This window comes from Physella acuta, unplaced genomic scaffold, assembly GCF_028476545.2.
Source record: "Physella acuta isolate Inbredline_101_S28 unplaced genomic scaffold, ASM2847654v3 ptg001413l, whole genome shotgun sequence".
Classification (NCBI taxonomy): Eukaryota; Metazoa; Mollusca; class Gastropoda; family Physidae; genus Physella; species Physella acuta.
The window spans coordinates 113,167-126,821 of NW_026732928.1; the positions used below are offsets into that span (position 1 = coordinate 113,167).

At 32.4% G+C, this 13,655-nt stretch overlaps 2 protein-coding genes across 3 annotated transcripts; one reads left to right on the top strand and one right to left on the bottom strand.

Annotated features, from left to right (window-relative positions):
* Nucleotides 1–79: 79 nt before the first annotated feature.
* On the bottom strand, nucleotides 80–7,203 carry LOC131927518 (tetratricopeptide repeat protein 4). Of its 2 annotated transcripts, XM_059283208.1 has the most exons (13): nucleotides 7,180–7,203; nucleotides 6,749–6,794; nucleotides 5,221–5,393; nucleotides 4,746–4,854; nucleotides 4,380–4,541; nucleotides 4,041–4,118; nucleotides 3,544–3,611; nucleotides 3,171–3,227; nucleotides 2,881–2,967; nucleotides 2,292–2,494; nucleotides 1,538–1,628; nucleotides 1,301–1,383; nucleotides 80–686 (listed from the first exon to the last, which is right to left on the bottom strand). In XM_059283208.1, exons 1-13 carry the CDS (start codon nucleotides 7,186–7,188, stop codon nucleotides 596–598), a joined length of 1,257 nt encoding a protein of 418 aa, XP_059139191.1. In that variant the 5' UTR covers nucleotides 7,189–7,203; the 3' UTR covers nucleotides 80–595. The 2 variants fall into 2 exon arrangements, with proteins under 2 accessions (XP_059139191.1, XP_059139193.1); XM_059283210.1 differs by lacking the exons at nucleotides 6,749–6,794; nucleotides 7,180–7,203 and adding an exon at nucleotides 6,674–6,744.
* Nucleotides 7,204–7,671: 468 nt separating this feature from the next.
* On the top strand, nucleotides 7,672–11,876 carry LOC131927507 (B9 domain-containing protein 1). Its single transcript, XM_059283190.1, has 6 exons — nucleotides 7,672–7,734; nucleotides 8,209–8,277; nucleotides 8,446–8,557; nucleotides 9,274–9,370; nucleotides 9,904–10,034; nucleotides 10,249–11,876. Exons 1-6 carry the CDS (start codon nucleotides 7,678–7,680, stop codon nucleotides 10,392–10,394), a joined length of 612 nt encoding a protein of 203 aa, XP_059139173.1. The 5' UTR covers nucleotides 7,672–7,677; the 3' UTR covers nucleotides 10,395–11,876.
* The last annotated feature ends 1,779 nt before the right edge of the window (nucleotides 11,877–13,655 follow it).

Sequence of the window (13,655 nt, forward strand, 5' to 3'; positions counted from 1 at the left end):
ACATTTTGTACGCGTCTCTGGCCTAACTCACATAAAAATAATTTTAAAAACCAAATTGTTGAATTTTTGTTATATATGATTAGATTTATCTCATGTTTGAAAACAAACATGTCACAAAGATTCTTTTAAAATATTTCCTTACTTTTTTTGCCTCTGTATGTCTAATAGTAAAAGATTACTAATACCAAGTTAAACATAACTAAATATATTTGTTCTATATTACTTAATCCTTGAGCAGAAACATTTTCAGAATTATAGTAAATTTTTTAAGAGTAGGATTAGCTCTTTGACTAAGGACAATTTACTGAACTACATGTACAAACCACTAGCATATTTAAACTTAATAAAATCACAGGGTGTACAATACAATTTTAAAATAATTCATCTTGGCAATGTAAAAAGTAAAATCAATTCCAATTACCATAATTTAAAATTTCTATTAGTTTTTTTAACAACAAATTTGTGTTTAAAATACATTAGAGATGAATCAAAACATAAATATATTTTATACATGTTCACTTTTAGTCAGATAGTTCTTATACATATATTAACAAAAAATATCTCAGGAATAATTGTACATATAAAAAAAAACCAATCAATACTTGTATCTTTTCATAAATTCCTCTTTAAATTTGGAACCTTTGACGACTAGAATAAAACCAGGGGTACCTGCATACACCAGATATCTGAAACAGAAGGCAGAGATATGATTCAGGCATTGATGTTACATTTCACACATATCAGTGAGCAGGAGATGTATTAAAATCTTGAGCTCTGACTTTAAATAACCAAATACTTAGCTATTATAGATAATCTAAAATAATATTTCAATATATAAGCTCGTTGAAATATGTTTTAAGACCTGCCAGTTATCAAAGATCTATCAGTAATAAACCAATTAATCATAATTTGTTAAATAAAAACTCATTTATTCATTACAATGTCAATAGGCTTGATAAAAATCTATTTGTAGTTCAATCTAGTTTTATAGAATAAAAAACATTCCCAAAACTGTTTCAGTGGTAAAACTTTAGTACCACCTAACTAAGGAATGCAGGGTGGGAGACTGCCTGATTGAGGGTATTAAAATATTTCCAGGACCAACATTTACATTTTAAAAAATTAAATTTTTATTAAAAAATGGCAAATTATATTTTGTTCATTATGGGATTTTAGAAAAAGGCATAGGACAAAAATCTGCAATGTTGTAATCAGAAAGTTGGAAAAATAATACACAGGCGATGCAATTTATAGGTAAAAGAATGAAAAAAATATCTGTACAACAATGTTAACATCTTACTTTTTATGTTTCAAAGTTTGCAGCAGTGTAGACTCTAAAGACACCTGATAAAGTTTTTCTTCATCTTTATGTTCAAAGTAAATCTGAAACATCAGGGGATAGAAAGGCCATGAAGTACATTCAAGTGAATTTAATTGTTAAAGATTTTAGATACATCATGATATAATATAGTAATTAAAATATATCAGGGTTAAGAAAGATTGAGTGTGGACAACCAGTAAAACAAACAAAATGTACCTCAATGTTTTCGGGTTTGTATTTATGTTCTATGTCCCAGGTTGGTGGTTCTACTTCAGGACCAAACATGTGTGCCAGGTGGTCTATGAAACTGTGGTTAAAATTATTTGGTATTTAAATGTGTGCCAGGTAGGCTATGAAATTAAGAATAAAATATTTGGTATTATCTATGTAAGAGTTCGAACCCTCGGGCAGATGAGGCTCGTTAGCTGGGGACAGCCACTCTTCTAGGAGAGACAACTCCAAAATCAAACAACTGCTGCCTTGTAGTTTGTTCTTGGTTGGACAAAGGCTATGGAAGCAAATCCAAAAAGAAAAGCAGGCTGAAATCGGAGTCAATGGCCTCAATGGCGCATAACCAGTTGACACGTAACGCTTAATTGTGTTGGAGGCGTGGTCGAGTCATAGTTGATAAATTCGAACGAAAGTCTCCAGTTCAAACCCACTGGCAGATAAATCTCGATCCCCTTCAACGCTAATAATTAAGAACGAAGAAGAAGAAAGAAGAAGATCTATGTAAGAAACAGAGACTCTTAAATAATTTCTATTTTCTAAATGGTTTCTTTCATCAATGGAAAGACTTTTGAAAACTTAGGCAAGTAATTTAATTTGTGTTTAAAAGCAAGTATTTTTACTGATATTAACATAGTGGTGACTACAATAGATATTTTATAACAATTTCATATGATTCTATTTACAGTAATTAAAATAATAAAGGTTAATAAATCAAAGATATAAATTTTTATGAACTGACCTATAGTTTTCATTAAAATCTGTGATGAAATCTGTCTCTGTGTACTCAGGGTAGAAGAAAATAACTGGCCAGTGTAGGACACCTTGGTCATCTAGATGGACTTTGGCCCCTGTAGGGTTGTGAGACTCCAGGGCAGTCAGAAGTAGGGGGTCAATCTTGACGTCTTTAGAGACCTTCATACTGGCCACCTTGATACCTCGATCCTGTGGGTAGAGTACAGGTTAGCTCACCTGACTGCAGAGGTATATAGAATTTACATTCCCTCTGCAGACCTAATGGTCTACTGGGAAGTAAAATTCATCCCTGATATGAGCATTTGATGGGATTTTAGGGTCAACACAATGTCAAACTGCTATTACTATCATAGACTTGTCTTATGAGACAAACATGCAGAATTTTAAAAATTACACTGAATTATTTCTTTAATTTTACTGAAGAATTAAAAAAAAAAAAACTTTTATTTTTTAATGCACAATATGAGACTGTTTTGTCATTCCTTAGTTCCCTCCCTTGTTTTTCTACTTCTAAAATAAAAAGGAAAACCAGAAGTTTATATTTTATTTTCAATTAAAATCACAGTGCACATTACCAAGACAGTTTGTAGCAGTTTCCTATCCTCTGCTTCTTCCTTTCTGTCAAGAGCAGCCTGCCTTCTTTCATCTCTTTCCTGGGCTCTCTAGGAATACATGGAATTGTATTTATGTACAGTTTCAGTATATCATTTTATTAAAGCATATATAGTTTAGTCCTATTCTGAACGTGCAATTTTTGCAAATTTTTTAGTTGTTTTTTATAATTAATGTAAAAAGATAATGTACAAAACTGGCATGAAAAAAATATCATGGATTCTTCATGGCGTGATTAAATAAAACAACTTACTTTCCCTTTATCCGACTGCACTCTTAGGTCTAAAATTTCTGCATTTTCAGGATCCACCTGTTTCAATCAATAATATTCCTTTTGTTATTACAGTAACACAAACTGTAGTAAGATAAATAAATAAATTTTACTTTTCATGTGATATTCATAACAAACAATAACAAATATGAATATCTCAATATAAGCATTCATTGTTGTAATATTGAAGAAGATCCTTAGAGTGACAGCTCAATTTAAAACAGATAAACAAGTTATTAATCAAAATATCTTTTACAATATCATGTTTTAAATTACCATAAAAACAGCATCAAAAATATAAACTTGTTATAAACTAAAAGAGTGATTAATACGGCAGTGTTATAAACCATATTACCATTAGAGCTGCATCACACCAACGTACAGCATCACCATATTTACTCATCTTGTAACAACAGTTAGCTCCTGAAATATTGATTATCATTAAAAGTTATCTCGGGCAGATGAGGCTCGTTAGCTGGGGACAGCCACTCTTCTAGGAGAGACAACTCCAAAATTAAACAACTGCTGCCTTGTAGTTTGTTCTTGGTTGGACAAAGGCTATGGAAGCAAATCCAAAAAGAAAAGCAGGCTGAAATTGGAGTCAATGGCCTCAATGGCGCAAAACCAGTTGACACGTAACGCTTAATTGTGTTGGAGGCGTGGTCGAGTCGGCAAAAAGCTCATGGTTGATAAATTCGAACAAAGTCTCGAGTTCAAACCCACTGGCAGATAAATCTTGATCCCCTTCAACACTAATAATTAAGAATGAAGAAGAAGAAGATTAAAAGTTATTCCAGTTTATGGTAGGTCAAAATAATTCTCAACACTAAATATCACCCCCTAGTTGCTTACCCCTGATGATAGCCTTCAAATGATCAGGTTTAAATTTACGTGCAAATATACAGTCATTGAACGATGATCTGTAGTTACCTGAAATAAAAAAAGAAAACATTCTCATAGCAATTAATTTTCCAATAAATCTCAATATTTAAAATAAAACTTCTCATCCTTACAAAGCATTAATTTAAGGTTTCTTTATAAGCAAAGATACCCAAAAAAATACAACCTGAAATTCTTTATGCAAATACTATCACGGGTAAAAAAAAGTTGTAGCGTCAAATGTTAAAAATTATTTCTGAAAATTAATAAATATTGTATGATGCATTTAAACTACTTTTTAGGAAGACATACCCAGGTAAAACTGAGCAGCAGCTCTATTAGCATACAATATTGCATTGAGCTCAGCATCAGGGCAGCGACTCTTTATCCCTTCAGTGTAGTTGGCTATAGCGATCTTGTACTTCTTCAGCTTGAACTGCTCATTGCCCTCATCTCTGTAGCTATCTGCCCGTGCTGGCATTTTACAACAATCAATTGTTTTTAAACATTTACATCAGATAAGTAAATGTAAATATTTTTATCAACAGCACCATGAAATGACATGAACAGCAATATAAAGTATTTAAAAAAAATAAAATAAAAAAACAAAACCATTAAAAAATTGCATGAATGTAAGTAGAAAAAAACCTTAAATCAAATTTATTATTATAAGCTTACCAGTTGGGTTTTCGGTCTCATATTTAAGTTGCATTAAGCCCTCGATCTCTGGAGGGAGTGGTTTGCTCCAGTCAATGTCTGTCATAAATGCTGGATGATTCTTGAGTTCCTGTAGGACAATAAAATAAGTGTCTGTTTAGGATGCTCACACTGATTGATTTTCATTATTGACAGTTGAGTAAATACAAATTATAAACTTTACATGCAATCATATCCTATGTTACAAAGAAAACAGAAGTAACTTAAGAGGCTTTCTCACTTTAATACAATAAAAACAAAATCTAGAGAAATGACTCAGTGTTGATTTATAAGTACTATATAAACATGTTTTATTCTTGTCTGTTTATTACTAGCCCATTATAATTTACTATTTCTGTCTTATTGGACATTTTTTCCTGATGGCTTTTGAGCTTTTACTTGCTCTAACCAAGGTTTTAGTATCATTTAAGATAAACTTTAAAAAAAAAAATTCTACCTCTGCAATTTCGTCAATGGTTCTATTGTCTGCAGGATCTGTAGCTTTCTTGTTTCTCGCTGCGATTGATCTTTCTGCGACAAAATCCTCAAGATCAGCATTCAGTTTCTCAATCATGAGTTTTCTTTCCTCATCAGACATCACATTCTTAGACTTTGATGGAGGCATGTTGTCTGGATAAGACCAGCAAACTTATTTAAAGTATTCAGTATGTTTGAATTATAACAGTGCTATGCAAAATAAAAGCATGAAATAGGCCTATACAGAGTAATACTATTTAGAGTAGATCTATAGGCCCAATAATATTGCATAGCAAAGTTGTACTAAAATCCATGAGGAGTTGGGATGTATTATATAATATAGGACATAGGCCTAACTATTAATATTATTATTAGGCTATATTTTTTATTTTATTATATGCAATATCTGAAAAATTAGCTGGAAATGGAGGGGAACACATGTCTGACATCTAGTCTTAAAAGTAGGTGGCTGGTAACCTGATAGGGGAAGGTGTCATTCATTTATGATGGCCACACAAATCAACTTTTGTGGACTGGGGGAAGGGGGTTTTAAAATTCTAAATTTTTGTGGACGTCGTAAATGGATGACCCTAAGAGAGAGTGGGGTCCTAGTAATATGTGAGATGTGACATCACACTAAAATGGCAAGGCAGTAAAATGTAAGAAGGGCGTGACAATGGTTGATTACATGGTCAAATTTTACCCCACACTATCGGTAGGCTTTGTGGGGGTGAAGTGAGCAGATATCAATATAATACAATTAATAATATATAAATATAGGCCTATCAATTCTTAAAAGCAAAATTTTTACTGAAATTGAATCCCAAAATCCCAATGAATAATAATCATAAACTATGATGCAGATTTTCATTTGTATAGGCCTACTCTTTATTTAAGTTTGTATTGTTATAAATATTATAATGAAATATAGTAATGTAACCCAGGCGTAGTGACCCTTCCCGGGGACAAACTTTCGATTTGCACCCCTCCCCTCAAACTTTTGATTTGCACCCCACCTCAAACTTTTAATTTGCACCCTCCCCCTCAAACTTTTGATATGCACACCCCCTCAAACTTTCAATTACTGATTATTAGTAAGATTACTTTTTCCAACCCATTTTGGCGCCCCCTAAAGTCGGTGCCCGGGGACATGCCCCCCCCCCCCCCCCGCCACTACGTCTCTGATGTAACCTCACCACCACTCTTTTTTAAATTTTAGTAGGAGTCAGTCAGTAGCTGAACTGAACAGTAGCACCCCCCCCCCATGCTCTACAGTACTCTACACTTCTTCTCTACACTCTACCTACGCTACTCTTCTCAAACGACTTTTAAAATCAAGTTAAGTAAGTAAGACTTAAGACGACTGAGACGTTAGTCTGCTTTAGCTAGTTTTAAGCCCTACTGAAAATAAAATAAATAAATTATTAACAGACCCCTAAGCCAAAAAAAAAAAACAACAAAAAAACAACAGGTTAAATGTTTAATTTAACTTCCAACATTCAACATACCACGTGAATATGTTCTATGTTTACAAACACTGCTACACCGATCTCCCTAAATACACCAACATTAGTGAAAGTTTTGAAAAACAAAAAAGCATACCATACCCAATATTTGAATCAACTCCTTGTCTTACTTATTTTAGTTTCAGTGACACTTTTGCCACACAAAAATTACATATAGAATCTAGATCTAGATCTACTAAGAGTCTGGAATGTTTGATAATTTAAAATTAATTTTGTTTCCAAAAGATATACATTATTTTGTTTAGCTGTAAAGATGGTTACTAACTGTAGTTTTAAAAAGTGATTTATCAGTATTTAAAACATCTCTGTTAAAAATAAAAAACAATTTACGATCTAAACAATAGAATTAATATTTTGAAAAACAAGATATTCGTAAAAACCAGTAAACCAATTTCGCACAGATTTATACAAACCAGCTTCATTTAATTTAAGAAAGCCCTGCCGACTAGTTTTCTTGTATGCCTTTTTAATAAAGTCCTTATTTTGTTTTAATTTTACAACTAAGGCTTAATGTAAATGATATACAAGGGACTAAATATTATACTTATAAAGAAAATATTTAAAAACCATTTCACCCCTCCCCCTCCCCGACAGTTACAAGTGCGCCCATAAAAGATTTAGGAATAGGGCTGTAATTTTTATTTTCTTAAACGTTTGAGCTTATTTTGTATCCTATCGACTTTTAGTATGACATTATCAGTTTTATTCTAAAATAATTGTGGAAATAGACTAATTATAAACTATTTTATTTAGTAATTGCTCATTGAAAATACACACAAAGATTTTTAATAACATGTTGATATTTAATTTTAAAACGACGAAATACTGTTTTATTACAAATTTATGATATAATTAAAAGTAGCATTTAGTGTGTTTGTGTATTTAGCCAAACAGTAACACAAGAATTTAAAATGGCGGCTCCTTCAGTGTTTTTGGTAATGGTGAGCGGACAAATCGAGTCTGCAGAGGTTTGTTAATCACAATAAAGTTATTTTTAATATAAATTTTCATTAAACATATAAAGATCTTATTATTTTACATATTTTTGTATTTGTTATACTTTACTTTTTAATTGTATTCAAAATTTATTTATCGTTGTCAAGTGTAAACATGTTCAGATCAACTTCAATGTTCAGTGACAGTCACTTGCTCTTTAAGAGTAAATCTGCTGCGCGATATTTGAATGTTGGCAAATGGCAATTATACTATTATTGTCGCAAATTGTTGCTTTTTAAAGTGATTGCAGTTTTATCAGGATAAAAAAAGAACAAATTCAAATGAACGCCAATACCCTCCCAAACTTTTATAATCATGTTTTCTCTTTAGTCTTTAACATTCATTTTACATGGTTCACACATTTGAATATTTTAACAGGTTAATTTATATTTTATTAGAATTAAGATAATTAGATCTAGACAATAATCTTATTTTGCTTTTAATAGTTTCCAGAATTTGATGATATATACTGCAAGTATTGCTTCTCATATGGACTTGATTGGGCCATCACTTCAGTAAGAAACTCTTCTTGTTGGTTTATTTATATAGTCTAGTTAGCAATTATTAAACATCTGTCCGAAGCCCAGTAAAGTTTTCAGTCACTTTGATTTTACACAGTCGTTTTTAAAAATGAGTACATTTTTCTAGTTAAGTATCAAGTAGACTAAATTTATTATTCAAAGGGTCTTGAAGAGAGTATAACACAAATTACTAAAAAGACCAGAGATCAATATCAAAGATTTGTTTGGAATTTCCCAATCGATGCCACATTCAAGAGCACAAGTCCTGCAGGCTGTAAGTTTCTTTTAATCTTAAATTTAGGTTGCAATGTCTATCTGTCTGTGGATGGGTTTATGATCAAATCCTGTACTCAGTTTTAACTTCAATCTTTTCAGATCAATTATTTTCAATGACAAAGCAAATCATTAAAAATTAAATGAAATTACTATCTCGATAACTAAAAATGAAAGATAAACAGGATTAAGTACTAACGATTGCTCAATCAACCAGGTGCTCTGTTTTTCTCTGATGTTTGTTTTCACACTTGAAAGTGAACTACAGACATTAAAAAAGGGCAGATAATTTTAGTTTATAGCTGAGATCTCAAGCTTCTCCTTGGGTTTTAAATAAAATATTTTTTGTCTTATTGGGTGTCGACTTAACTAAGAGCAAACAGAATGGTAAAACTGGAGTATCAGTACTAAATGTTTTAAAAAACTTAAATATTACTTGCAATTGAATTTTTTAAATTCTTCATTTTATTGAAAAGTAAAAATATTAAAATCATAATAATATTAAGCTTTAAAATCCACTTTAAGAAAGTATATGAAAACCGAAGAAACTTTCTCATTTTAGTAAGAACATTGGTCATCATGGCATGTCTTATACATTTTACAATGAAAATCATTTACATAAAAAAAAGAAAGATAATCATTTAGGCCCTAATTAAATTTATGGGATGATAAAATTTAAATTCTAATTTCTAATCATCTTCTTTACCCTCCCTACAGGGCCACAACTAGTTGTCTATGCATATGGCCTGGATGCCTTTGGAACAGATGTTGTGCGTGGTTATGGTGTTTGCCATGTACCAATTACACCTGGAAGGTTTGTTGTGTAGCTGTAAAGATAATTATACCAAAACTTGTCCGTGGTCTTGGTAATTAGTTTTTAGATGCTGATAGTGATCAAAACTTTAAAAAAAACTTATACATCTCTATTACAAAATAATGAAATAAAAGTTCTTTGCTACTTTTTACTGATTATTGTAAAGGTGTAAGTTTATGATGTCCACATTTAAAGGGTGGGAGCACCCAACTTTTTATGTGTATGAATCCATGTGTACAACCACACTCTAAATTTAACATCCAAATGCTTATATGTTGCAGCAAAAAATATTGTGTCTTTCTAAAGTGGTGGATGTGTGTGGACAGGGAGGGAGGGGTCTAAAATTGTATGTGGACATCATAAATGTAAATGACACAAAAAATAATCTAATTATATATTAAATTAGAGGCCCCATGTATCTTGGGCACCAAAAGGAAATAAAATTTAATTTTGTTTTAATATTAGGGAAAAACTGAATGTACAGAATTAAAGTAGTTGTATGTGTGCTCATTTTCTTATATAATATTCCTCAGACATCGCCTTAAAATTCCCATGTTTGTACCAGAATCTTCTTCACTGTTCCAAAAATTTACTTCCTGGTTCTTGGGTCGACGCCCTGAATATGTCAACCCCAGGGTAGTAGCACAGGGAGAGGGAAGAGAAGGTAAGTAATTTTCATTAAGTGACTATTGCGACAGGTTAACCCTAGGTAGTAGCACAGGGGGGAGAGGAGAGGTGAGTATTTTTTAATTATAATAGTTTTGCTATACAAAATAAATAAAATGTATAGAAACCTGACTTTGGCAGCAATTACTGCCTCAATGGAGGTTACGACTTTGTTAAATCTGCTAATGTTTTTTATTGTGGTCATTTTTCAGTGACAAGAGTGAGAAGTCAGGGCTTTGTTACAGTATCATTTAACATCATCATGAAAGACATGAAGAAGCTTGGCTATGATGTTTCACCCTCTGATGTTCAAAATCCATCCATTCCTGAGACAGTCAATGCCATCAGCAGCTCCTAATGCACTCCACCATTCAGTTACATCAAGTCTTGTCAGCTTGATAGTCGAAGCATGAGTCACAATGGTGCCTTTGGAGGTGTATATTTTAATTGTATCAATAGCCTACTTAGTGTAAGTTAAATATATTAATAACTACTCATTTTGTTTTGATATATTATTTAAAATAATCTGTAAGCAGTAATAATGTATATGTTTGTTGAAGATTATTTAAAAAAATCTATGGTTATAGGCAAATTGCATCAGTTTTATGATGTTGTTTTAGTGTCATGTTCTACAACACTTACGCGGCTGCCAACTTCATTAGAAGGTATTTGTGATTTCAGTGTAAATAACAAGATCAAAATATTTATGTTTTATTTTTCTTCACAGCCATTTACTTTATTACATAAATTATATTGGTTGATGAAATTTAATTATTTTGTTACTAATGTAGTTTGAATTGTTTGAATGAAACATTGTCATTTAGATGACATTATTGAGTTCAGTATGTTATGAGACTCATGATACTTTAATGTTCTTTTAATAAAAACTGAACAAATGCTGTATTGAAAGGCTACGGTAGACCAGTGACCAAAACAAGGTCACTTCCTACTGGTTTGTACAGAGTAATTAGATGGCTCTTCAAAATGTATTGCTACACCACTGGGTCTGTCAGCTGTTTAACCTTTGACACAAGAATTTGCATACATCTGTTGATCTGTCCTGAAGACTAGGAATTTCTCCACAGTTGGTCTATTTTTAACCCAGAAAAAGGATCCTACCTTGGCAGCATATTTTTCCTATACTTTGCTGGTTTTTTCCCTCCCAGAGATATTAAAATAATATGTAATGAAATACTGTACATACATTTTGTTTTCTCAGTCCCTCCAATTTTATTAATTATACATAAGTATAAGTTTGTAATTATTAATTTTCACATGTAAACTCTTATTTTATTTTGTCAGAAGTTTTAATGCCAATGTTGTGATGTCACCTGTGTTTAGCCAACATTTGTTTCTGTGAAATTAAATTGTTTGTTGTAGTTTTTATCCAGTTATGCTAAAATTTGTTAAAAATTTGAACTTTAAAAAAAAAACAATACATATTTTCTTTCTAATTTTTTATATGAGGTTAATTAACTTCTTAAAGATGTAGTAATTTGTAACATTATTTATACTTCTGAAGTTGAAACTAAATTCTATGAGTGCAGCTGTTGAAAGGGAAATAACTCTGTTGGTTGATCTAAGGGAGACAACTTGATTGATTAAGTCCTACAACGTTTACTAGTGGGATTTGCTTACTTAGTCAGCTGAGTCTTTTCACTGAGAAATTGGACTCCCTGTGTGTGTGGTTAAAGAAAACACTACTCATAACTACTTGTAATATTAGTTTTTTTAGTTAGCCTTTTAAAAAAAAATGTCAGCATGTTGGTTAAAAATGGAAAACGGACTCATATCAATATATTTTTTATGGAGTATTGTAGAAAATAAAATCTTTTTAATGTACTTCACTCTGGTTCTTAGATAATTTTCGTTGTAGTTCACATATTGTTATCATTATGAAGACAAATGATACTCCAAGAATGTCTCCATTTCGGTCCAGCGGAATTTAAAAACAAAATTACAATAAACGAAACAAATCTGAAGTCTCAATTTGTGTGGGACAAGGGACCAATGTGTTGTGTCAGGACTTCGCGGCAGCTCATTTTTCTTCATTTCCCCACCAGCCCAGTTGAATTGTGCTGAGCTAACTTCATTAAACATGACACTTTGCATTTTTTGTTTTTTGAACACCAGAGTTTGCATTCCATTTGCAACTCATCAAGGGACTGCATTGGTGATTTTACCAGAATCTTCTCTACGCCAGTGGGCTTGTGTCTTTACTCAACTTCATGCAGCTCTGTGGCCTTATATTGGTCCACATTTAGTGGACCTGTGGCCTTATACTGGCCCACTTTTAGTGGGCTTGTGGTCCACTTCCAGTGGGCTTGTGGGCTTATACCGGTTCATTTCCAAATGGGCTTGTGTTATTTATCTGGTTTTCATTAACAACACAGGCCACATATCGACAAACATTACAAATAACATATAAACGTATGCCACCGACAATATTTTATCAGGTGATACAGAAACAAAATATCAACATATGCTACTTCGCAATGTATTATACAGACATACCGTATCCTCAAAATTCACATTCATTCATAGACTTCACATTCAAAACTCCCATTCATTCATACAACTACCAGCACCTCAATTATCAAGTGACACTGCTTCCACTTATGTGACTGAAAGTAGAACAGGTATACAAAAATTATCCCCCATTTTCTTTGCTAAACTTAAAACACTGAAATTATATCTAACCTTTCTAGTTATTTCCCTTGCAGAAGAAAATTCATCTCTATTTCCACGCCCCACCCCCCCCCCCCCTCTTCTACTCCTACTAACACTTGACTACCCGTCACACCATAAGCCTAGTGATTCGAATATTTATGTGAAATAATTATAACACTAGTCAGAATTACCTTCTATATCTGGCTGACTCAAGACATTACACAGAGAAGATTTATTATGTTGAGAGTGCGTTTTTTTTTTTTAAAGAATAGATTTATTGCTCTTCGTCCCATTCACATTGTAGGTTCTGGTAAACTCCGCCTACGTGGTGAACACACACAAACGTCCCTTGCAATAACGCTAATTTTTGTTTAATGGTGGAGATGATTGATTTGGGTAGTGCAAGGTTTTTTTTTTTTTTTTTTTGTTAGTAAAAAGAATTTTGTTTAACAGAAGATTGTATTAACAGGCGGGGTGAGTCTGGTGTGTGTTTAACACAAGAGTGTCCTGATTGGGCCAGATACGGAGTGCCGTTTAGCAGGAGGTTGTAGTACGAGAAGGGATGGGGCTGGCTGTGATCACCACACAATAGTGTCCTGATTGGGCGTCAGCAAGGCCAAACAGGCAACTCGATTTCGGCCAAGATGTTGTTTTGGGTACGTTAGAGAGCGCAGGATTTCACTGACAGCCTAGATCAAGCTTACTCTTTATCCTAGCATTTATTTAACAAGATAACGTTCAATAATAAACATATAGTTTTCTCCCTTTCGATATTTTTATCTGTATTTAAATAGAGTTACTTCGCTTTGTTTACTGGCTGGTTTTTTTTTTTAAAGATAGCTTTCACTATCATCAACACCCTCGCCTAAATAAACAAAATAAATAAATAAATAAAATAATGTGAAATATTAGCCTCGCTTGATGGCATCAATTTAGGTTGGGGGTGACA